Source organism: Podarcis bocagei (genome assembly GCF_964188305.1).
Source record: "Podarcis bocagei genome assembly, chromosome: 10".
In the NCBI taxonomy this organism is placed as follows: Eukaryota; Metazoa; Chordata; class Lepidosauria; order Squamata; family Lacertidae; genus Podarcis; species Podarcis bocagei.
In genome coordinates, this window is record NC_138135.1 from 63,543,782 (window position 1) to 63,568,936 (window position 25,155).

The 25,155-nt window shown below is 42.1% G+C and overlaps 1 protein-coding gene across 3 annotated transcripts in view; it reads left to right on the forward strand.

Moving 5' to 3' along the window:
* PLXNB2 (plexin B2) overlaps window positions 1–25,155 on the forward strand; it is a 339,781-nt gene that overhangs the window by 302,287 nt on the left and 12,339 nt on the right. For all 3 annotated transcript variants that reach the window (XM_081211372.1, XM_081211370.1, XM_081211371.1), the window contains exons 23-33: window positions 597–733; window positions 2,097–2,197; window positions 6,359–6,588; window positions 8,016–8,197; window positions 9,572–9,638; window positions 11,082–11,228; window positions 15,687–15,843; window positions 16,608–16,708; window positions 17,573–17,657; window positions 22,822–22,976; window positions 24,561–24,721. In XM_081211372.1, coding sequence (XP_081067498.1) covers window positions 597–733; window positions 2,097–2,197; window positions 6,359–6,588; window positions 8,016–8,197; window positions 9,572–9,638; window positions 11,082–11,228; window positions 15,687–15,843; window positions 16,608–16,708; window positions 17,573–17,657; window positions 22,822–22,976; window positions 24,561–24,721 — 1,523 coding nt within the window. The remainder of the gene's footprint in view (window positions 1–596; window positions 734–2,096; window positions 2,198–6,358; window positions 6,589–8,015; window positions 8,198–9,571; window positions 9,639–11,081; window positions 11,229–15,686; window positions 15,844–16,607; window positions 16,709–17,572; window positions 17,658–22,821; window positions 22,977–24,560; window positions 24,722–25,155) is intronic.

A 25,155-nucleotide genomic window follows, 5' to 3' on the forward strand; every position in this document is an offset into this window, starting at 1 on the left:
TTATTTTGACCTCTATCATTCTCTCTCCCCTTGCTGCTGTTGTCATCAACGTTATGCTCCTGATTTTGGTTGTATTGGTGTTACTGTTATTTTATTTCCATGTTTTAATTTAGAAGCCACTTTAGGTGTCCCTTTAAGCCTGAAAGGTGGGGTAGAAATTTCTAATTAAACCTGATGTTTTATGCTGGGCAAGCCCTTCACTGTGGTTTGTGTTTGTAGCTATCCTTACCCACTGGCCTGCCTTCATCCTCTCCCATTTTGATGATTTTGAATTGTTAGCATATAGTAAGGATTAATTAATTAGGCTGCAAACCTCACCCCATTTACCTGGGGGTAAACACCCCATTGTATTCAGTAGAACTTACTTCTGAGTAGACGTGGTTAGGATAAGCAAGTTAACTTGGCACTCATAATACTGTTTAAGGTTGGACTTTATCTATTCTACATTTGAATATATTATACTCTTTGGATATATCTGGGAACATAAGCTCAGTTGTTCCAGGGGCTGGGGAACAAAGGGGCATAGATCTAAAACATCACAATGCATAATAAAATCATGCTGATTATTAACTTACAAAGTGCACTCATTTATCTAGGTGAAATTTGGCTTCAAAGAATGGATCCTAGGAAGAGTTGAGTATACCCAAGTGAGTGACATACCACTAGGCTTGATCTTGCCATTGGTATTAATTCCCATGGTGGCTATTATCATCATCTCAATCTTCTGCTACAGGTAAGATGTGGTTATCAGTCATCAGATAGTATTGAAATGCCGGAGGCAAAAGCTGATGGTTAAGAGAAATATGAAGACAATTATTTGTGATGATTCCCAGTGTTCACACATGCGGTTCTGTGTGAAATAGAATATCACATTGCTTCAGGGCTTTTTTTTTTTTTTCAACCCTCACTGATGCTAATCATCCTATGTCTTGGAGCTATACATATGTGCAATCAAAGATATATTCTAAGCAGGATGTGGGGAACATAGATGTGGTTAGCATTTCTTTCTGCCAGTTTTTGAAGGTTTCTAAATATTAAGATGATTGGTTTACTGTGCATTTTCTGTACATGTCATGATGGGAGGTGGGTATGTATTGTATATCTTTAGTCAAAGCAAAGGCAGATGAGACTTTCTAAAATGGTATTGAAAACAACAAAGGGTCATTATATCTGTCTTCAGAGAACAACAACATGGAAGAAAATGGGTGACTTTGGAATGCAAAATACAGGTATATTTTTGTAGGAAAGGATTAGGATGTTTAGGTTCCTACCACCTGTATTCAGGAATCTTTCCTGGGGGGGGATCTATGCTGAACTCTGAGATGTTTATAATGTATATTTTTGCAAGGAGAAGCATTGTTTTATATCTGAGTTATCTTACGAAAGACCAGAAAAATGAGTGGAGGTTATCAAATCTGTTTCGATTGCAGAAACCCAGAATATGAGTCACACAACTGAAAACTCCACAGGTTCTGTTTCTGTTCAGTGTCTGAACACATTTGCACCCTACAGGATACTCCAAGTGTTTCTTGTTCACAACTAATCCCCCATGCTCGAAATTGTGTGTTTCCCTTCTGAAAGAATACGTGTTAGAAAAACATATTCAGGAGGGAAAAACTGTGTAGAGGGTAATCTGAGTGCTTGTTACAGCAATGAGATTTAAATTGAAACTTGCACATGACTAATGTTGAAAGGCTGCAACTAACCTGAGCATTAAGAACGGTATTGATAAAGTACGCAGCCATTAGTCCAGGTTCATAAACAACTGTGGAATAGGCCAGCAGCAATTATTACTCAACTTCATTCAACAGTTAATAGTTTTCTTTTGAATAAAATCCATTCTTTGAGGTAAATTTTTAAACAATCCTGGCTGCAGTAAAATCAATAGAGCCTTGTTAATTTTGTGCCAGCTTAAATTTCAGCCTATTGTTTTCTTTTCTTCTCCCCCACCCCTCTGCCTTCTCGGTTTTAAAAGATCAGGAGGAAAAAGACTGCGCTTCGGAAGATCCCTCTGGCCTTTTGCATGGCTGTGTTGTAAAATGATTTATTTTTACAGCCTGTAACTTTTCTGTACTCTCTGTTTCTATTCCTTATAGACGGCAAAGCGAACAAGCAGAACGAGAATACGAAAAAATTAAATCACAACTTGAAGGCTTGGAGGAAAGCGTCAGAGACCGGTGCAAAAAGGAATTTACAGGTATGACTTATACCTAATTTCTTGTGGGGCCTCCGGAGAAATCACAAGATGTGTCGAAATGCTGCCACTGTCTGCCTTAAACTGCCTTCTGAGGATATGCAGAAGGCGCAACCATTCTAGATTACAGCGTGTTGACATGCGCATTGCATAGTCATGTGGCAATTAAATGCAAAGGCCGTCAAAAAGAGAATACAAAAAAGGAACCGACGGGGTTTGTTTTTTAATGTAAAAGGAAAAGAAGTACCTGGAACTAAATTGGCAACGGGGAGAAATAGTCAGGCCTCTTTCGCCCTGAAGATGTTCCTACTATAACGCAGTTTGCAGCAGCAGTTTGGAGTGGGGTGGCAGGTGAAGGAGCAATATGCTGAAACGGGGTACAAATGGCCAAAACATTTTATTGGCTGCTGGTCACATTGTTTGCCTAGGCATTAGACAAGGTTCTAGTCCTCAGGCAGTCTATAACTACTGAACTGGCACAACCACACTAACACGCTAGAAAAACATTGTTGGTGTTATGTACTGAAGTTCTCATCCTGGACCAGTAGGGGGATACTGTAGATAGTTATGCGAATAAGGGATCGAAAGTGACGTTCAGTGATTGGATGGATACTGTAGATAGTTATGCAAATGAAGGATCGAAAGTGATGTTCAGTGATTGGATAGTTTTAGAAAGTTGTTACAGTAACGTGGACTGGAGCTCTATATAAGCAGGCTGACTGAGGCCTTCAGTTCAGTTCAGTTCTGTCCTGGCCTGTGAATAAACAAGAGCTGTTTGAAGAATTGCTGTGTCGTCTGATATGTTCACCCACAACTTAACAGTTGGGAGTAGTAGGAACCTTGGGCTCACCACTTCACAAACTGATACCATGGTCCTGTACTTTAATTTGGGGGTATGGCAGATGTGGCAGCTGTCAAACTGGGATGGGGCCTTGAATTATTACCCTTATACCAGTGAGGAGCAAGGGAATCCGTCTCTGCTTACTCCTGCGGGAGGCCTCCAATTGCCCTCAGCGAGAGGTTATGCCAGAAATATGGACCAATGTAGTTAAGCCATAGACTTAACAAGATTGTTGCGAGGAAGGCAGAAATCCTGCATTGCTCAGATACGGCACACAGATATGAGTAAAATGCCTTTCCAACCCCATCAACTGGTAGCTAACAACAGCCTAGCTTTTCTACTTTGTTTTTTCCTCCTCCCACCCCTCCTTTGTATAACAACTTACCAGATGTCAAACTTTTGAGACATTTTGGTTAGTCCCAGTAAAGGTATTGCCCAACTCTGGATTTTGGAGGGTTTCCCCCCACCCTTATGGACCAGTACAGCTAACTCTGCTTTTGCATCTTCTGCCAGCTCCTGTCTAGTTTTTGACCTGCTCCTTGCCCTAAAAATTGATCCTGTTTCTTCAGTTCTGTCCTTTTCCTTCAGTTCTGACTGTTTCACCAGACTGAGTTTGACTTGTAGCTTGGCGAGGACTTGCCAAAAAGGACCAGTGCTCACTGGTTATGTGACAGCCTGCTCTCTGACCATAGGGAATGTTTACAAAACAAAGAAAACAGGAGTAAATGAAAAATATTGCTGAGACAACAAGTTGATTGACTCTGAGTACTGGTCAGTCAAGAAACCAGAAGCCCTCTGTTCTGTGCCTTTGTAAGGTGACAAAGCGATTCATCCTCTCCTGTGTCAAAACTTAAAGGCTCTTTGATCAACCTGATGTGTTGTCAGTGATAACGGATGAACTATTTAACCTCCTTCCTTCCTGCCAATAGCCTAGTTGTACTTGCATATTGATCTTTGCTCCTTCATGTACTGTTCTATCTGCCATTTATATTTTAAAATGATAAAAAGAGAAACTTCAGACTTAACTGGCATAGCAGCTATGTCCCAACCCCAAATTAACGGACTAGCCTCTGATCTGTTCTCTCAGTTGCTATATTAGGGACAGATTTCTTTTAATGAATTTCATGCCTTGGAATCTGATTGTTTTTCACATCTGCTTCCCTTAACAAACATTTCTTACAGATGCAATTTGGCTCACATGCTACAGTTCTTAAAAGATAGAACCTTGGTTTAAAAAATCATAGCAGCTGCACAAAAATCCAGTGTTCATTATTAGACCTTCTTCATATTGAAAGAAAAATGAGAGCTTTTCATTGCCCTCTCATTTCTGAGCATTATGCATTCCTGCCATATCTTCATATGAACACTTTTGGGTGAAACCATCTTTTGTAATCTTGCCAAACCCGTTAACATTGCTGTTCATGCTAAGACACCTTTAATCTTCTCTTTTTAACTTCTGCTCAGTCTTGGACACTAAAAATCCCATGAAGCAGTTTACCTCAGTGTGCACGATATTCCTGTGTGTGCACAGTAACAAATTCATTGAATGCTGACCGACAAATTCCCGATAATATATGTTTTATGGTTATAAATTGTCAGTGTTCTGTTTCTTTACATATCCTTGTACTTGATTCGCCGATATTCATGTACCACGTAGTAACGTAAAGGTAAAGGTAAAGGTACCGCTGCCCGTATGGGCCAGTCGTGTCCGACTCTAGGGTTGTGCGCTCATCTCACTTAAGAGGCCGGGAGCCAGCGCTGTCCAAAGACACTTCCGGGTCACGTGGCCAGCGTGACGAAGCTGCTCTGGCGAGCCAGCACCAGTGCAGCACACGGAAACGCCGTTTACCTTCCCACTATAAAGCGGTACCTATTTATCTACTTGCACCCAGGGGTGCTTTCGAACTGCTAGGTGGGCAGGAGCTGGGACCAAAAGACGGGAGCTCACCCCGCCGCGGGGATTCGAACCGCCAACCATGCGATCGGCAAGCCCTAGGCACTGAGGTTTTACCCACAGCGCCACCCACGTCCCGCCACTTAGTAACGTAGTTTGCAATAAAAATGAAATTGTAACAGCCCTGTAATGAATTTTCAGCCTGCTAGAAATTCCACAGTTTAAAATGATGCAATAGTTAAAAACAACACAGAACAGCAGGAATAGCTTTGTGAAAGTGCAGTATTTCTATATCCAGTGAGGGGGACCGGATGCATCCCTGTATCAAGGTCATTCCATACTATGTTTGACACTATGAAGAAAGGTTGGTCCTATGCCCTTACTGCCATCAACTCTGTAAAGTTGGGGGCCACATTTCCTTCTGGACAACCTTCTGAGAGCACATGGCAGTGATGGATGGGGCCAAAGGCAAAATGGGTAGAGCAACAAACGTAAATGTTATCTTTGTACAGTGGGCTAGAGTCTACACATTCTCACAAACCCCTCTGCCCTCCACTCTGACACACGAGAGGCATCATCCGAGTGCCAGGACACCAATGAGAGGTGAGGCCTCAGAAAATGTCCAAGAGACTTGAAGGGCCACATTGGGCCCCCAGGCCTGAGGTATCCTGCATAGAATAGGATGCAGAACATGGCTTTTGTCCATAGTTCTAAGGACATAAGCTCCTTAAGATACACAGGGCCAACACAGATAGAAACATAATTAAACATCAGGCATTAAAAACCTCCTGATACAGAACTGCCTTCATTTGTCTTCTGAAAGTTGTGTGGTTCTTTATCTCCTTGACATCTGATGGGAGGACACCACTGCCAGGAAGGCCCTCAGTGTCCGGCCTGAACATTGGGACAGTGAGGTCTAATGGATATAGAGTTTAACATAGAAGTGAGACCTTGGTTCAAGGGCCTTACAACATGGCAGTCTCTTCATCTCAGTAGGTTTTGTATGGGAGACTACAACAATCCATATAATACTTTGAAATGTACATAGGATAAGTACCATACAGCATTCTTATGCTGTCCAATTAACAAGGCCATTGGCTCCAGATAGTTTATATCTCAAACTAGAATGCAAAATGCATTTACTCTCCAGTAAATAAAGTAATTTTCTCACAACTGTGTTCTAAATTGAAACTCCTGTCAAGATTATTTCTTTATGCAACTAATTCTGTTAAGCGAGCTTCCACTGGGAAAACAAGTTTTACTGTAAGGTGCAAATCTTGCTAAATGAGACCGAAATGGAAATGGAAGTAAAGTTGAAAGGGTGCTTCAGTTAAAAAATCAGGATATTGATGTTTCCCCCTTCAAAGTAGCAAAGACTGAATCAATAGTTTATTTTCCACTGAAATCTTTAAAATGTTGCCTCTTGTAGATTTGATGATAGAAATGGAAGATCAGACAAACGATGTTAACGAAGTAGGAATTCCTGTGCTGGACTACAAAACATATACGGACAGAGTCTTCTTCCTGCCATCCAAAGACGGAGAAAAAGATGTCATGATCACTGGGAGGCTGGATATTCCTGAAGCTCGGCGGCAAACCGTAGAACAGGCACTGAATCAATTCTCCAATCTGCTGAATAGTAAATCATTTCTCATTAATGTAAGTAAAAAGTGAAAGGTCCCTTTTGTCTCCTTGAAACGCATTTTTGCCTGATATATATTTACAACAACAAAATTAGTCTGCATATTTTTGCCATGTATATTTTGCAAAAGGCTGTGTGAACAATGTAAATAATATCTCAAGTAGTTTGACACTGCTCCTGTCATTCCCTGTATGATATTGAGCTGAAATATTATTAGCTCCTTCCATGAACTATTCATATCCAATTTGATCACTGCACTAGCCATTTGGTGTGACAATAAATAAAAGCAGTGTTTTAAAATGCCTAGATCTAAAAGTTATTTAAAAGAAAATTTCAATCTGAGAAAGAGTAAAAGGTTGTATATCTTATATAGATCATTTGTATCTTCTTTGAGACTTAACTGAGAAATGCTTTAGAAATCCCCGTTTCTCCCTTTTTCCTTTAACAAAGGTGTCCCAAACATGCACCAAATGGCAGTGTGATAGCTTATTGTTCAATGAAGTTTATTGTATTGCAAATGACAAACACAATGCTGAATGGCGTAGTTAAACAAAGGCATCACTTCATTTGGCAAAAAAGAAAATGCCAAGCTCTAGTTAGTACTGTTGTGGTATATTTTGCCCAAAGCCCTATTCCTACATTTACTCACATGTAAGTTACTTACTGAGACACGGGTGGCGCTGCGGTCTAAACCACAGAGCCTAGGACTTGCCGATCAGAAGGTCAGCAGGTCAAATTTTCGGTCCCTGCTCCTGCCAACCTAGCAGTTCAAAAGCACGTCAAGTGCAAGTAGATAAATAGGTACTGCTCCAGTGGGAAGGTAAACGGCGTTTCCATGCGCTGCTCTGGTTTGCCAGGCGCAGCTTAGTCATGCTGGCCACATGATCCGGAAACTGTCTGCGAACAAACGCCGGCTCCCTCGGCCTATAGAGCGAGATGAGCACGTAACCCCAGAGTCGTCTGCGGCTGGACCTGTCAGGGGTCCCTTTACCTTTACCTTTTATGTTACTTACTTGTAGCAACAGGATCAGAGCCACACTTCTGACCCTAATTCTTTGCATCCCACTACTGTGCCGCCTCAAATCTTCATTGGTTAAATCTGAGAGGGCAACCTTCACGCAAGTGGAAAACCCGATATGGTGGATTTCCTGCTCAGTGGAAGCCCCTCTATGGAAGCAGCTGTTCATGCAAAGGGTTCCCTTTTCACACATCCATGTTCACCCTGCAAAGGTTGAGGGTGGTGCAGCAATAGGGACACTATATTGGTGGAGGGTATGGCCAGAAGTGTGTCCCTGTTTCTGTTTCTGTACATGAGGAAGCATATAAATATGGACCCAGTGATTCGTCTTTTTGGAATTGGTTACAGAATGAATGAATGAATGAAAGGAATGAAATTCAGTTGCTGAATCACATACCTGATGTTTTTTCTGTTTTCTTTGTTTAGTTCATTCACACATTAGAAAACCAAAGAGAATTCTCTGCCCGTGCAAAAGTGTATTTTGCATCTCTCTTGACTGTGGCTTTGCATGGGAAGCTAGAATACTATACAGACATCATGAGGACATTGTTTTTGGAGCTGATGGAGCAGTACGTTGTGGCCAAAAATCCCAAACTGATGCTCAGAAGGTAGGGAAGGTTTCTTCAGTTGCCCAGTTTCCATTGAAGTAAATAAAACTCCCATGATTTTTAACAGAGCACCTTATTGTGCCTGTTGCCTCCCTTCTCAAGTACATCTATTACTATTTGTGCACTGGGATTCTAAGAACTTTAGTACATGTTTGAGAGTGTAAGAGTAGGGCTGGGAAGGTCTGGGTTCAAATCTCTACTCAGCTATGAAGTTCATTGGGTGACCTTGGGGCCAGTCATTACGTGTCTGCCTAATCTACCTTACAGTGCAGTTCTGAGAATACAATGGGAAGAGAAGAACCATGCACATTTTACCCTGCCTTGTAGTAACAGATGATATAAAGCATCCTTTCAGTGAGGAATGTGATGCATGTTTTCCTGTCATATGATAGAGAGACAACCAGTGGTTTCTCCAGCAGGTGTGGACAAGCTGTGGTTTCTCCAGCAGGAAAAGCATCCTCCTCCAGACGTTTCTCTCAGATAGCTACGCTACAATGAAGACCCCAGCGATTCTTCTGTGGCATATTTGTTATAGCAATTAATTTAGTACTGATTGAACGATATTCTTAGGGTACTTCCCTATTGCTACTGGTATCAAAATACTTCTTCTTCTTTGGCGATCACTCGTAGCCGAGTAAGATTGTCTTCCATAAACATGATTTTAGCGATGAGTCCATAAGTGACTGTGGAGGCCCATTCTGGACCCACACGTCCCTCCACAGTGGGGACATTGGTTCCTGGGCAGGAGTTGATCACGGTGTGGATTTGCCAAGTGTGCCTTCCTCTTAGGACGTTTCTCCCTTGCGTTCTGAGTTTGAGTTGTCTTCAAAGCCCATGACACCTTTGGTAAAGGCTGTTCTCCAACTGAAGTGCTCACAGGCCAGTGTTTCCCAATTGTCGGTGTTTATACTACATTTTTTTAGATTTGCCTTGAGACAATCTTTAAACCTCTTTTATTGACCACCAGCATTACGCTTTCCATTTTTAAGTTAGGAATAGAGTAGTTGCTTTGGAAGACGATAAGGCATCCGCACAACACCCATCTATTTTCAACCTTATATTAGAAAGTAGAACTGCGCATTGAGGACTGCATGTCTTAATCTACAGATTTTGCGATGCGCCAGGAAGACACCTACAAATTAACACTTAAATAGCTAAGGGGGGAAAGAATACAACATTCTAAGTACTATACCATGTTTGCTCACAAGTAAGTGGGAATGCGCATTACAAAACATGCCTATAATGAATCTACATGAGATTGTATGTGCTGGGTAAGGAATATAGGAAAGATTCTGAATTTTAGCTCTTGACAAATGCATGAATTCAGGCTGCACTAGCCATGTAGTTCAACATTTATTTGTTCATTTGTTTCAGATCAGAAACTGTGGTGGAGAGAATGCTTTCTAATTGGATGTCAATATGTTTATATCAGTACCTCAAGGTAAAGTCTGAAATGCATGCACACTTTACACTTGCTGTGTTTTGGCATAATAACCAAACCACAGTTTGGTGTTACAAATAAGCCTCAGACTCATGTACTTCCATTTCCCTCATGGTGGAACTCATCCTGGAAGGATGAGTTCCAGTAAACCGTAGTTTGGTCTGCAACCTTTGTTTTCAGGCATCATCATCATCATCAAATCTTTATTGTGGTAATAGACCAGCATAAGTAGGGTGGGGCACAATCATTTAGAACAGGCATAGGCAAACTCGGCCCTCCAGATGTTTTGGGACTATAACTCCCATCATCCCTAGCTAACAGGACCAGTGGTCAGGGATGATGGGAATTGTAGTCTCAAAACATCTGGAGGGCCGAGTTTGCCTATGCCCGATTTAGAATCTGTAAAACATTTTGGAAATCTGAAAAGTATTAAAACATAAGGTATATCTAAAGGACTATAAGAATCTAAAAGAAGGGTTAGGAGCAGTAAACAGATGTGGGAGAGCAGAAAAGGTTAGTGTATAAAAGAATAGACCTATCAATTTAGAGAGCACTCTGATGTGAGTGTTCATTAAATCTAGTTTGTGGCACAGGTCATCAGTTGTTTTCAGGCAAGTGCAAACCATAGCTTACTTATTTAGATAAAACTGAAAGCTTCCAGGTGAGCATATGTGAACTTCAAGTTGGGAAGTGGCAGGCTACCAAACCCTGCCCACAACATCCCACTACATTACAGGTCCGCTTCCAGCCTTCCTGCAGTATAAAGATCTAAAGGACAAACCAAAATGTGTTTAGGGGAACAGGCTTGGAAGCCTCCCTATGATCCAAAACCCAGATACAGTGGTACCTCTGGTTAAGTACTTAATTCATTCCGGAGGTCTGTACTTAACCTGAAACCGTTATTAACCTGTAGCACCACTTTAGCTAATGGGGCCTCCTCCTGCTGCTGCGCCGCCAGAGCACGATTTCTGTTCTCATTCTGAAGCAAAGTTCTTAACCTGAAGCACTATTTCTGGGTTAGTGAAGTGTGTAACCTGAAGCGTATGTAACCTGAAGCATATGTAACCCGAGGTACCACTGTAATGCAAAGTTCCCAATTGTGGGGAGGCTTCTGAGTGCATTCAGATTAATGTGCCTTCAGACCATCGTACTCAACCCGTGAAGGTCAGAAGCAGCCAGGGCATGCATAAATGTAAGTTGAGTTGCATGCCTGATCTGCCAGCTCCTCGCTTTCAGCCCACATGCCTCCAACTGCATGAATATGGCTTGTGGTTTGCAGCAAAATGGCATCAGAAGTTGCTAATCCCCGTCTGCAAGAGGAAGGACAGAAGGTTTGTTCTCATAATGTCAGGTTAGGGTTCTGTGTTTGCTCAAACACTGCCACTGTTTATCTGTCAAAACATAGCTCATATTGACATTGTCTTCCCTCGCCAATTTTTACAGGACAACGCAGGAGAACCTCTTTATAAGTTATTCAAGGCTATCAAACATCAAGTGGAAAAAGGCCCTGTGGATGCTGTGCAAATGAAGGCCAAATACACACTGAATGACACCGGTTTGCTGGGAGACGATGTAGAGTATTCACAACTGGTGCGTAACTTTTATAGACCTTTCTTTCAGGAAATTGGTAAAATGGAATCCTTCTGAAATGCATCATTCCCTATTACCCAGCTGGTGTGGGTTTGGGGCGGGGGGCGGTTTGCTTTTGTAAAACGTAGATAATGGAGAAGTGCCATAGGGCCAAAAAATAACGATAAAGTGATTAATTTTGTTGCCCTGACTTGAACACAATAATTTGACATGAAGCCTTTGGTATTTTGGTGGATTAACCCAAAGAAGAAAAGGTAATGGCATTTTCAAATGTGAAGTCTCTCTTCCAAAAGAATAAACACAAATTAACAACTCAGATGACATAGACAGTTTTTTTAGAAGGGGACTAGATAAATGAAACATAGTAGGTCCCTCAATAGCTGTTAGCCGTAATGGCCTGATTGAATTGAATCTCCCATGTTCAGATACAGTATGGCACTGGGTGGAACAAAAGGGTTGATGCCTTCATTTCGGAGCTGTGAAATTCTGGGGAGTACCGATCACAGACGGACCCGTTGATCTGGTCCAGGAGAGTTGTGTTTAAGCTGCTCCTTAATCTGCTGTGAATTTTATAATGTCCTAGCTTTGCGGTCTCTCTTCGACCATTATAAATTGCATTCCCCCCCCCCCGACTCTTCTAACCCACATTCCATCCGTAGCCAGCATGTTCTGCTCAAGTCCTTTGCTGTCCATCGAGCAGAAGGCTCACTTAGCCAGATGGCACAGCGGGAGTTGTGCTGTTCATACTGGCATGGTTAGGTTTTCACGTGACCCGCCATTTGGGAGGAATCTGAGAGCCAAGGGACGTGGTGGCGCTGTGGGTTAAACCACAGAGCCTAGGGCTTGCCAATCAGAAGGTCGGCGGTTCAAATCCCCGCGACGAGGTGAGCTCCCGTTGCTCGGTCCCTGCTCCTGCCAACCTAGCAGTTCGAAAGCACATCAAAAGTGCAAGTAGATAAATAGGTACTGCTCTGGCGGGAAGGTAAACAGTGTTTTCGTGCACTGCTCTGGTTTGCCAGAAGCGGCTTAGTCATGCTGGCCACATGACCCGGAAGCTGTACAGCAGCTCCCTCAGCCACTAAAGCAAGATGAACGCCGCAACCCCAGAGTTGGTCACGACTGGACCTAATGGTCAGGGGTCCCTTACCTGAGAGCCAAGTATCTCTGCATCAAATATGCAGGTTTGTTTGTTTGTTTGTTTGTTTGTTTGTTTGTTTGTTTGTTTGTTTGTTTAAAAATCCCTCTTGAGAAGTTGGTTTTGGGGAGAAATCCCCCATTGGCTGCAATGGGGAATTTCCTCTGGATTCAGAGCAGGGATTAAAATTCCTTAGGCCTGAAGCAGGGGAGGAAGGGGTTAAATTTCCCTCCACCATGCCTGATTTAGCTGAGATCCCTGCACTGCAGGGGGTTGGATTGGATGACCCTTGGGGTCCCAATTCTGTGATTCTGTACAAAGGCACATACTACATCACATCTCGTTCGGCTCCGACTTGCTTATGAAAGATTTAAAAACGTAGTGTAGACGAACAGACCATGGGACTGGACTTTGCAGAAGTGTGCTGTCATATTCTTCATCTAGAAAAATCACACTGCTGGGGAAATTCTCCCAAGTTTATTGGCATTACTAGAAACGATTTCATTTTGTTTGACAGCGACTTGTGCAATGGCACAACTGTGGCATCAGAAGAAACTTAATAAAAAACACCTACAAAGTGATGTTTGAAAGCACATTTAATATATTTTTCAGGAAAGAGAATGTTGGGGGGAGTATGGGAAGAGCAAGGAGTTTGTAAGACTTTTAGACATAGTATATAACTTTTCAAATCTTGACAGTTCAAATCAAGGGGAAAGTGGAGGGATATATTTTAATAAAAGAAAAATAAAACAGCATGGGAAAACAGCCAGCACTGCTGTTTTGAGTGAACAGAAGAGTGCAAGCAAAACTCACCCCATCCCTCAGTCTCTTTATGCTGTTATAAATATATGGCATGTGTTAATACGGAGCCCTGAACACCTTGGGTCCAGAATGCCTTAAGGACTCCCCTGAGCCCTTCTATCCCAGCTTGATTGCTGAGGACATCCAGAAAGAACTCTGTTAGCTGTCCACCATGTTTCAGAAGCCCAGCCGACCTCAACTAGAAGTTGGGCATTTAATGTCAACATCCTGTGCCATAGAATACTTTCCTAGCCAAGATTTAGTAGGAAAACCCACGAATGACTTCCAGGCATCACTTGAAGCTGTTTACATTTTCTTGATTAGACATGTTAATGATTATTTGGATTATTTGGAATTTTTTAACAGTATTTTATTGGATATATTGTTTACCCCCTTGATATTTTTCATGAACTGGTAGTATATTAATACTTTTATAAATGAATAAAAAAGGTGGGTTTTTTGTTTTACTATTTGATTGATTACTAATATTCGTGGGTTGGCCCAAATACCGTCTAACTCCGAAAGTTTACTTAGGGACCCATCAAGAACCCTCTTGGGGTCTCTCCCTCTCTTTTATTTTTAAAATTATTTTTAAATGACTCACTCTATTGCCTCAATCTTTTCTTCTACCACCCCAGTTCTGTTCTGCTGGTGCTGAATAACCATTCAGCATTGTGTCTATGGGTGGGAGACAGAAAATAAATATACAGTGGTGCCCCGCAAGACGAATGCCTCGCAAGACAAAAAACCTCGCTAGACGAAAGGTTTTTTCATTCGCGATTTGCCTCGCAAGACGAATTCCCCTATGGGCTTGCTTCGCAAGACGAAAACGTCTTGCGACTTTGTTAAACCGTTTAAACCGTGCTTCGCAAGAAGAAAAATTTGTTAGACGGCAAAAATTGCGGAACGAATTAATTTCGTCTTGCGGGGCACCACTGTATTGCCACGTCTATTTTCTTGGTTATTAGAATTGCGTGCTTTCCCAGTCCTTTCGGTCTGAAAACCAGAGGACCCTAATAGCAGGAAAAGTAATTGCTAGCAAAGTTAATTACCAACATTAATCTGCCATACCATTTAATCAGGTATGTGTAAATGCTCCCTTTCTTGCCAATATGATAAGTGGCAGTTTTGTGGACCCAAGGTCAGTATTTGGGAACATTTCCCTATGCTAGTTCAGCAATGCCAGAACCCTTAAATACTGTATAGGGATAGGGAAATATAGGAAATACAGCTTGGTTAATCCAAAGATGTAATTTGGAATGAAGCTCATACTGATACATATGGGAGCAGAAAAGGGTTGATCAAGACAGTTTTCTTGCCAGTTTTCTTGCCTGTCCCTCACTATGAGGTATCAGGGCAGGTTACAGCACATAAAAACAAAATACAATTATAGCTGCAGTAAGATGTTAAAAAAATATAATCAAAAGGCCAACACATAACCACCCAATATATGACTCTGTAGACTAAATGTGCCACCTGTAATTACAGGCTTAAATACCTATTATTTAAAATTGATAGATGCTACATGCTTGAAGATTCTGTAGTCCTATAAGAACAGGGATGTCTCTGGAACCAGAAAATAAAAATATTTCCAACAACTTCACTATCCTGACAAGCATTTTCTCTTTTGTTTTGAAAGTGCAATAAATTTTAAAAATGTGAATTTCTTCTGTTTAAAAAAATTCATTATTTAAGCAGCCACAGATGGTAGATAGTTCTAATAACTTGTATCTGTTTGAAACCTGCTTTTAAGAAGTCCCCAAGATCCAGTACCAGTGGTATAGAAATACACTGTATTGAAGAACATTCACTGAAGGCTCTTTTCTGTATACTTGGAATAGGGAAAATGGTGTGGAGACTGAAATGGCTCATTGACTACCGTATTTTTCGCCCTATAGGGCGCACCGGCCCATAGGGTGCACTTATTTTGGGGGGGAGGGGAATAAAGAAAAAAAATATTCCCCCCCCCGAGCTTGCTGGGCTGGGGGCGGGGGAAGCCCGAGCTTCCCCCAACCCCAGCCCCCAGAACGGTCCGGGAGCAACGGCGAGGTTGCGCTCAACCTCACCATCGCTCCCAGAGCTTGCTGCTATCCGAAGCCCGGGGAGCGCGGTGCTGTAGCCCACTGCGCACCCCAGGCTTAGGGCAGCTATCCACAAGCCTTTGGAGCCCGCGGGAGTTCCCGCCGGGCTCCACAGGCTTGCGGATAGCTTCCTGAAGCCTGGAGAGCAAGAGGGGTTGTTGTGCACCGACCCCTCTCGCTCTCCAGGCTTCAGCGATAGCCTGCATTCGCCCCATAGGACGCACACACATTTCCCCTTCATTTTTGGAGGGTGAAAAGTGCGTCCTATAGGGCGAAAAATACGGTATTTTTTTCTCACCTTGTCTTTTTTTAATGGAGATGAGGGCATACAAGGTTTTGTACAGGTGTCTAAATTTTTTATCTTTTGGAATTAATAAGTACAAGCATTGATTTTTCCCCCCTTGTCTAATTTGTATAACCATGTTATTTCCTACCCTTCAGACTGTGAATGTGATTGTACAAGATGAAGGCACAGAATCCGTACCTGTAAAAGTGCTCAACTGTGATACTATTTCTCAAGTGAAAGAAAAGATCATTGACCAAGTCTATCGAAATCTGCCTCATTCGCACTGGCCAAAGCCTGATAATGTCGTTCTTGGTATGTTTAGGTTTTGCTTCTTTTATTAATGCCATTTAATAAATATATTGGTGTCAAAAGGGGATACTAACAGGAAGGACCTAGATTTAGCAAGCTCTTGTACTCTTGTTCTTTTATATTTGTATTAATACATTATTTTAAATATTGACCTAAATGGAAAACCTTTGGTTTAGAATATTTTGGACCTATTCACAAAGAAGTTACGTAATAGTCTATAATTCGGCTTAGTTGTCAACGGAACAAAGACCTGTTAACAGGTTTGTTTCTTTGTTTCATACAAATTATATACTGCTTGTTTGTAAAACAACAACAATACCTCAAAGCAGTTAAGTGATCAAAAGTAAGCTTACTCATCATGACTAACAAACAGAAATGCCTTAAAGGAACTTAGTCTCAGTAATTCTGTACATGTACTCTGAAAAGCTGGACCCATAAATAAGCTGTTCACTTTGCTACTTGCGTTATGAGTCACTGTTCAAGATTTTGACTATTTTTACAGCACTGTTTTTTGGGAGATGTGTTTTGGGGTAAATTACTACATGCAAACTAGTTGTCCATTTTTCATATTTTGTTCAGGAGGCGATGATTTGTTTTTCTTTTAAAGCAGGGCTAATTTGCGGGTAGGGTAGAGAGCAGATATTGGGAACCTTTGCAATGCTTCAGCGGTTTACTAAATGGGAAACTCATTTCGGATCTGAATTATGTTTAGTTGCACACCAATACAATATACAATGTGGTGTTGTTTTCTCGTAATTGCTCCTCAGAGTGGCGTCCGGGCTCTACTGCACAGATACTATCCGACTTGGATTTAACGTCCCAAAGAGACGGCAGGTGGAAACGCATCAATACCCTGATGCACTATAATGTAAGGAAGTTGTTTGTATCTGTTGATTGCTTTTTGGTAACACACAGCTTTTCTTTTTTAAAAAAAACTGACTGAGACAACGTGTACTCCTTCTCCTATCAAATCTATGAGTAGATCTTTTCTGTTGCCTTTGCAAAGGCCAGACTATAAATCCTAAACGGTTCCAAAAATACGTTGGCATTTGCTGCAACTGGGTGATTATGGAGTGCCTCATCAGTTAGGAGGACAAGATACAGCCTCTTTTGAAACCGAGGCATATTCTTTGCTCGGGATAAAAGTTAGCTTTGTATATTGCCAGTACTCAAGACTGACTGTCAATTATGCCCAAGGCAAGATGTGCTTCCCGTAACACTTTCATACTTCACGAATGCAATGCATCTTCTCTGCTCTTTAGTGAGTTTCAGTTTCCCGTAGTTCAGAGAATCTGAAAGACTGAATTTTGAGTTGCGCGATGGATTTTTCTTCTTATTTAAAAAAATAGTCACTAGATTATAACTCTTGATTCTCTGACACAACATCTTTCCCAGTTCACTTCAAAGCTGGGCACAGCTTCATGTACACAAATGGAGGTATATCTGGAGTGCCCCTTCCATTATGAAATGAAGGAATAAATCTTTTTGTCTGCAAGTGCTCCATGTGGACATCTTAACGAACCATTTGAAACAATGTAAGGAAAGGAATGCGTTTGTGAGGGATAGTGAATTGATTCCACACACATACACACACACACACAGACACACACACACACACACACACACACACACACACATTGTATGCACTGCTTTAATAGGAAGTAGACAGTTTGCAGAAGTAAGAATTACTTTGGATGTTCTTAGCGATTCCCTCCTGTGTATTTTGTTAAAGGTACGGGATGGTGCTACTCTCATCTTGTCGAAAATGGGGGTCTCCCAACAGCCAGAGGACCATCAGCAAGACATGCCAGAGGAAAGTAAGTATGAACTGTTGCTCCTCTTAAGGCTCCAGAAGAGCACTCAACATATTACCAGTGGGTAATGCTAATGTTAGGGACGTGGGTGGTGCTGTGGGTTAAACCACAGAGCCTAGGACTTGCCAATCAGAAGGTCGGCAGTTCGAATCCCCGCGATGGGGTGAGCTCCCGTTCCTCAGTCCCTGCTCCTGCCCACCTAGCAGTTCAAAAGCATATCAAGTGCAAGTAGATAAATAGGTACCACTCCGGTGGGAAGGTAAACGGCGTTTCCGTGCACTGCTCTGGTTCACCAGAAATGGCTTAGTCATGCTAATGGGGCCTCCTGCTGCCGCTGCACCGCTGGAGCACAATTTCTGTTAGCGGAGTCTGTAACCTGAAGCGTATGTAACCTGACACGTATGTAACCTGAGGTACCACTGTAGTACCTTGTTAAGAGATCATTCTATTACTTAACGTAAGTTCTAAGGATATTGATTTTCTTTAGTTAGTTAAATTTTCTCTTTCCACCAGTTGTGCCCATTTTTTACCATGTGCTTCCTAAACACGTCAGCTGCAGCATTCAGATATTTGCATGCTGCTCAATGGTCCTGTGCTTGTGGGGTTTTTTTTAAACATTTGCCATCACAGTGGTACCTTGGTTTACAGACGCTTCAGGTTACAGATTCTCCTAACCCAGAAACAGTACCTTAGGTTAAGAACTTTGCTTCAGGATGAGAACAGAAATCGTATGGTGGCAGCGGGAGGCCCCATTAGCTAAAGTGGTACCTCAGGTTAAAAACAATTTCAGGTTAAGAACGGACCTCCAGAACAAATTAAGTTCTTAACCTGAGGTACCACTGTACAGTGGTGCCCCGCAAGACGAATGCCTCGCAAGACGGAAAACTCGCTAGACGAAAGAGTTTTCCGTTTTGGAGGTGCTTCGCAAAACGAATTTCCTATGGGCTTGCTTCGCAAGACGACAATGTCTTGCGAGTTCCTGCTGGTTTTTTCCCCTCCCCCCCTTTTTGTAAGCCGCTAAGCCGCTTATCAGCTGATCCGATCAGCAGATAAGCCGCTAAAAGCCGCTAATAGCGCTAATCCGCTAATCCTTCAATGGGCTTGCTTCGCAAGATTAAAAAAACCGCTAGACGAAGAGAATCACAGAACGGATTCTTTTCGTCTTGCGAGGCACCACTGTATTACTATTTCATATCGCATTCTTCGAGGGATACAGTAGATATTCATTCATGGAACTAATTAGAGTCGTTCCAGTCTAGCATCATCCGTGCTCAGCATCAGATGCTTCTAGTATTCATTAGGCCCACGATAGAATGGGCTAGAAATTTGTGCCTATGTACAGGCACTCTGGTTTTGCCCATTTGGTTTTTGAAGCTATTAAAATATCACTGAAATATTCAGCGTTATGAAGACTTGGGCTGTGTCAACTCCTGGGGACTCTTATACTAAGCTCTGTGTTGATGGACATTATAAGCACACCCACAGTAGTGAAAGTTGTGCCAACCTAGGCTGAGGGGCAGGAAGTAGGTGTAGCCTCTAACTACATGTATTCCCCAAGGGCACTACTTTTATTACTTCCTATAAAAGTAATAAAAGGGACGCGGGTGGCGCTGTGGGTTAAACCAGAGATCCTAGGACTTACCGATCAGAAGGTCGGCGGTTCAAATCCCAGCGACGGGGTGAGCTCCCGTTGCTCGGTCCCTGCTCCTGCCAACCTAGCAGTTCGAAAGCAAAGTGCAAGTAGATAAATAGGAACTGCTCTAGCGGGAAGGTAAACGGCGTTTCCGTGCACTGCTCTGGTTCGCCAGAAGTGGCTTAGTCACGCTGGCCACATGACCCGGAAGCTGTACGCCGGCTTCCTCAGCCAATAAAGCGAGATGAGCTCCGCAACCCCAGAGTCGGCCACAACTGGACCTAATGGTCAGGGGTTCCTTTACCTTTACCTATGAAAGTAAAGCAAAGACATTTATGTGGAACCGGAGTCAAGGCATCTCCTTAGATTCAATGCCCACATAATGATAGGGCCGGTCCTGATTTGGGCTGTAATAAGTCATGCCTTTGACACATGCATCATTCTTTAGACCAAAGACTACATGATTCCTGGTGGTATGGAATTTAAATGCACAACCTGTGCAGAAATAGGCAGTGTGTTTTGTAATGCATCCCAGCAGGTCCCTTGTCCTGGTGTCTGCCAATGGGAAGCAGGCTGAGTTTTAAGCCTGTTGGTCAGATAAATCTTCTGCATTTTCAACATCTGTGGGTTTTTTCTGTGTGGGCAAAGCCTGGAATATTGGATATTAGCATTCATTCCTTATTTCGGACCCAATATGATGAGGCTTTTTGTCCTCTGGCTCCTACCATGACAGGGAACAAGTTGGATAGAGGGCACTCTCTCTAAAGGTTCTTTGGAACTGGTGTGTCAATAGCATTTCAGTTCTTTGAGGAAAGCAGTTGCCTGGTTGTTTTTTATGTGTTACTGCTTTCTAAATGTGGTTGCTTAAATGCAAATTGATGATAAAAGCTTTCCAGAGTTTGTCAATCCATTTTTTAAAGTTTCTATTCTTTTTGGGTTACATAAATAAAATTTAAAATGAAAAAGTAGGTTTCTCGGGTTTGTGTATAGATGCACAGATGAAAATATATCTTGAAACCAAGAGGCCGTCTGAACCAGGATCTACTTAGCGATAGACTAAAAGCAGGAAATTCTGATAACATGTATTCTGAGAGCTGTATCAGGTAGCAAAAATGATCTATTGAGTTTCAAAGATGAAGGCTTCCAACCACTCAGTGCCCTTTTTTTGCACAGGAAATAGCTTTCAGGGGAATTCTGGAAAGGTAATATTTCATTCCTAGCTAATGTTTCTTTTCATTAGTGCTTAGGTCTCTTAGAATTATCCAATGCCAGCTTGTTTATTTGGAAAGCTATAAAATGTTAGAGAGCCAGTGGAGAGCTAGAGCTTGAACCGACAATGATTTGTGGAGTTCTTTGTTGCGTAAAAAGAGAAGAAATGTTCCCCCACCCCAGAAAAAGAAGCAACATGCTGTTATGAGGCCTGAATACAGAGCCCACCTCTGCCAATTTTACAAAAAAAAATGACTTGAAAAGGACTTTTGTATGCTTAGGTTTGGCTGTTTTTATTGAGTCATTTCATATGGACCTAGACTTTTAAAAGTTGGTTTCCACTAATAATATACAAAGAGAATGGGTTTACATCTCTTTCCAAAAAATGTGGAACGATGTCCAAATCCTTTAGAAATAGTTTTCTTTCTTTCTTTCTTTCTTTCTTTCTTTCTTTCTTTCTTTCTTTCTCTAGACAGTGATGTGTTAATTGATTATAAAGTCTAGAGAATTAAGTGCAGTAAAATTTCGCATTGCCAAATGACATGATGGAATGAATGGGAGTTTCACAAATGTGCAACTCCCGTGGCATTCCTGTTCTTTTCAGTGGGACTTGGAAAGAAATTAGTTTGATTTATCCCAATTTTTTATTTTTATTTTTCATCTCAGTTCACAAATAAAGATTGGTTAGTCTGGACTTTCATCGAATTCCTTCTCCTGCCAATGTTCTTTATTACATTGGCAGTAATAAGCAAGTATTTTGTGTAGCACTTTAGGGTGCTCAGAATGTACATTACGTTGATAGCCTATATCTTTGTAAGGAAGATTGGTATTATCACCATGTGAGAGAAAGCAGCTTTTCTAATGCCGTCCGATATGAGATTTGAAGAGGAAACTTAGCTGGCATCTCCATCACACCAGCTCCCTGTAATCCAGTAGCAGTCAGTGAGGTGGCCCAGATGGGTCATTGGTGTTTACCGTTGGAGTGTTGTGGGTACAGGGCCATCTTACCCATAGGCGCTAGGGGTGTGGGGCACCCGGGTGCTGGGCTCTCAGGGGCACCAGGCCAAGAGTCCAGGGCCTGAGAGTTGAGTCTGCGGAAGAGCCACTGGCAGAGGAAGAGGAGTGCGGGAGGAGCCCCTGGCAGTGTGATCCTGGTGGGGCGCCATCACGGCTGCCCCCCTGCCTGCGCTGGGCACCATGCCCCCAGGACATGTGCCACGGCCCTACGTGATGAGTCAGCGTCATGAAATTTGGGGAGCTGCCTCGTTGGTCTATAGCCAACTCGTATAAAGAGGTACAGTTGACTTAAGAAGACTGCTTTATGATGTTGCAAGACTGCAACTGGAATAAAGCCCTACTTAAAATACAGCTTGACTCCTGAGTGCTTCATGTGGGGCTTCCGTACATCACTACAGTGAGCCGCTCAGTGTGTTGTGTTACTGCAGGAGTGTTGGGCTGCCTCTACCACCACATGCCGCACAGCGCTGCCCTCCCCATGCTTCTCCGCAACAGGCCAACATCTCAACCTCCCTGGAAATGGTTAAAATTTGAAAGCATGCCTCGTAGGGAAAAGAGAGTGAGGGAAAACACACCCAGGAAGGGAAAGTTCTGACACGCTAAAATAGAATTTAGAGTTATGTAGCATTCTGATGCACACATGGGACAAGCAAGTAGAGACAGTTTCTACATCATATACAGTGGTACATCGGGTTAAGAACTTAATTCGTTCTGGAGGTCCGTTCTTAACCTGAAACTGTTCTTAACCCGAAGCACCACTTTAGCTAATGGGGCCTCCCGCTGCCACCGTGCCGCTGCTGCACGATTTCTGTTCTCATCCTGAAGCAAAGTTCTTAACCCGAGGTACTATTTCTGGGTTAGCAGAGTCTGTAACCTGAAGTGTCTGTAACCTGAGATACCACTGTACATAGATATTGCTGAATGTGCCACACTCCAAATCCCACTAGATAAATGGACAATTCCTTACTGGGAATAGGAAGCTCCCACTCATTTGGAAACCTGTACAGGAGTTGCAATTCTGCCCCGGAGCTCTAGTAGACTGCACTTGTGTTTTAAAGCATTGTTTTTTATAAGACCTGTTTTTTCAAATAAGACCTAAGCAGGCGCGTTGAAGAAAAGCATCAGCACTTTTGTTAGTTCAGCCCCTTCATGTTTATGAAATGCAAATAATATTAATTACAGGCAACTAAATATGCAGATTAGTCACAGTCCTCTGGCACATGATTCATGGCACGGCAATCGGCGCACGGCCAGTGGATTTAATTTTAATGTGATTGTTTTGAAATGTGTCGCTTTTGCTATTTTCAGGGCGTGCATTGTTGGAAGAGGAAAATAAGATCTGGCATCTAGTTCGGCCGGCAGATGAAGTTGATGAAGGCAAATCAAAAAGAGGAAGCATGAAAGAGAAGGAGAGAACCAAAGCTATTACAGAAATCTACCTGACGAGACTCCTCTCTGTGAAGGTAAGATTGAGACATCAAGTTAAAATTGCCATCATCTCTAGAAGGTACTCGTAATTCGGGGTGTTAAGTGTAAATAGTAACTTATTGTGTGGAATCCTTCTTTAGGGCTCAGATTTAATTTAAAAACAATAGCTTTCTCTTGTGTTTATGAGTCTGTATTTTTAGTTACGTAAATAATACACTTTGTGTTTATTGTCAAGGACATTAGAGGTGGAAACCCAGGATTGACTTCACAAATTGGCCAGCACATACAACGGTTGAATCGTGACAATTCCTGAGGCACCTCAGAGCTAGATAGCTTATTGTGCTTTGATTTTTCACAGAATGAGGAAGTCACGATATTTCCCAAATAGTTTCTGTGATGTATAAATATTTGCATAACATGTATCAGCCACTGTTCTATCTGCCTGCACTGACACTACGCCTCTCCCCTTTCATGCCCCTGTCAGTGGCTGTGCTTCTCCTTCTAACACTAAGTGGCCTGCTAGCTTGTGAGCTTAGAGAAGTTAAACGCAATACAAGTGTGCGGTGAGCTCAGTGCTGTTCTGTGTTAAACTCAAAGCATAACAAAGCCAACTTGACGTTTAATTTGCATTTCTGCCTCTAGTAGCCTTAAATGTGAGCTGTCCATATTGACTTCCACTGTTACCACCATCCGAAAACATCTGGCTGGTGGGGAAATGTATTCTGCAGATTGTGTGAACTTCCTTAAAGCAAAGTTGTGTGGAATTAATGAAACCTAAAAACACAAGAGCCCTGATCGATTAGAGCAGACTCTTCTCTAGTCCAGCAACCTGTTCTTATGTGGGCCAGCCAGATTCCTATTATTATTATTATTATTATTATTATTATTATTATTATATTTTAATTTGCATACTGCCTTCATTTGAAGACCTCAGGGCAGTTCACAGCATAAAGATACAAAATAAAAAACAAAATGCATAATTAAAAACAAGAACAAAACCAACCCATAACCCACCCTTTCCATAAACACATTTATATCCTGTGGCAAGCAGGTTGGAATCTTGCATGCTCTGCATAAGGTTAAAATCCAAAAGTAGTTTCCTCATGTTAAGCCACGAACGAGAGACTATAAACGCAAGGCTTTATTATAATTAGGTTAGTAAATCACAAAAGTCCATGCCAGTAATTACCAGAATGTATCTGGGAAGCATAATTATAAGTGCATTACTCCGCCATCAGTTCCCTCCTATACTTGTCCATCTATTTCAGAGTTGGGCTTTTTGCATTCCCTGAGCAACTATACTGAAATCCCCACCTCTTTAAAACAGAGTAGAGAATTGTGTTTCCGGAGCTCCCTGGACCATTTCTTATGGCTGTTCATTTCATGATGTTCATAAGAGCATTTACTACCCATTTAGAGATGAAAAATGCTGCACTTCAAGCTATTGTGATTCCTTGGTCACTTGGGACGGAGGCCTCTGCAGTTGACTATAAATCAGTTTAGAAAGCATTCTTGTAAATTTGAAATAATATCCTTGAAAATGCTACACTTGCACTATAACCTGAATTTTTAATGCATGTATGTATGTTTTCTTCCCCCCACTCTTAATTCTTCTTCAGGGTACACTTCAGCAGTTTGTAGATAACTTTTTTCACAGCGTACTTGACTCAAAGCATGTTGTGCCGCCAGCTGTGAAATATTTCTTTGATTTTCTTGATGAGCAAGCGGAAAAGCATGATATCAAAGATGACGATACTATCCACATCTGGAAAACGAACAGGTATGAACTTTCAGGGTTCATGGGGAGAAGTGGCTGAAGAAGGCGATACATTCATTCACTAGCAACATTGCTTTTTATTGCTGTAAGCCAGGGCTCTCTCTTTACCAGATGTGGAAGAGAAAAGGCCGCATTTCACTCAGAGCTCTCAGCAGAAGCTGTGTGTGTGTGTGTGTGTGTGTGTGTGCATACCCGCCAACATTTCTCTGGTGAAAATAGGAATGTCCTATTCTATTAATAATAATAATAATAATAATAATAATAATAATAATAATAATAATAATAATACCCTGCGCATCTTACTGGGTTGCCCCAGCCACTCTGTGTGGTTTCCAACATATATAAAGGTAAAGGTAAAGGTACCCCTGACCATTAGGTCCAGTCGTGGCCAACTCTGGGGTTGCGGCGCTCATCTCGCTTTATTGGCCGAGCGAGCC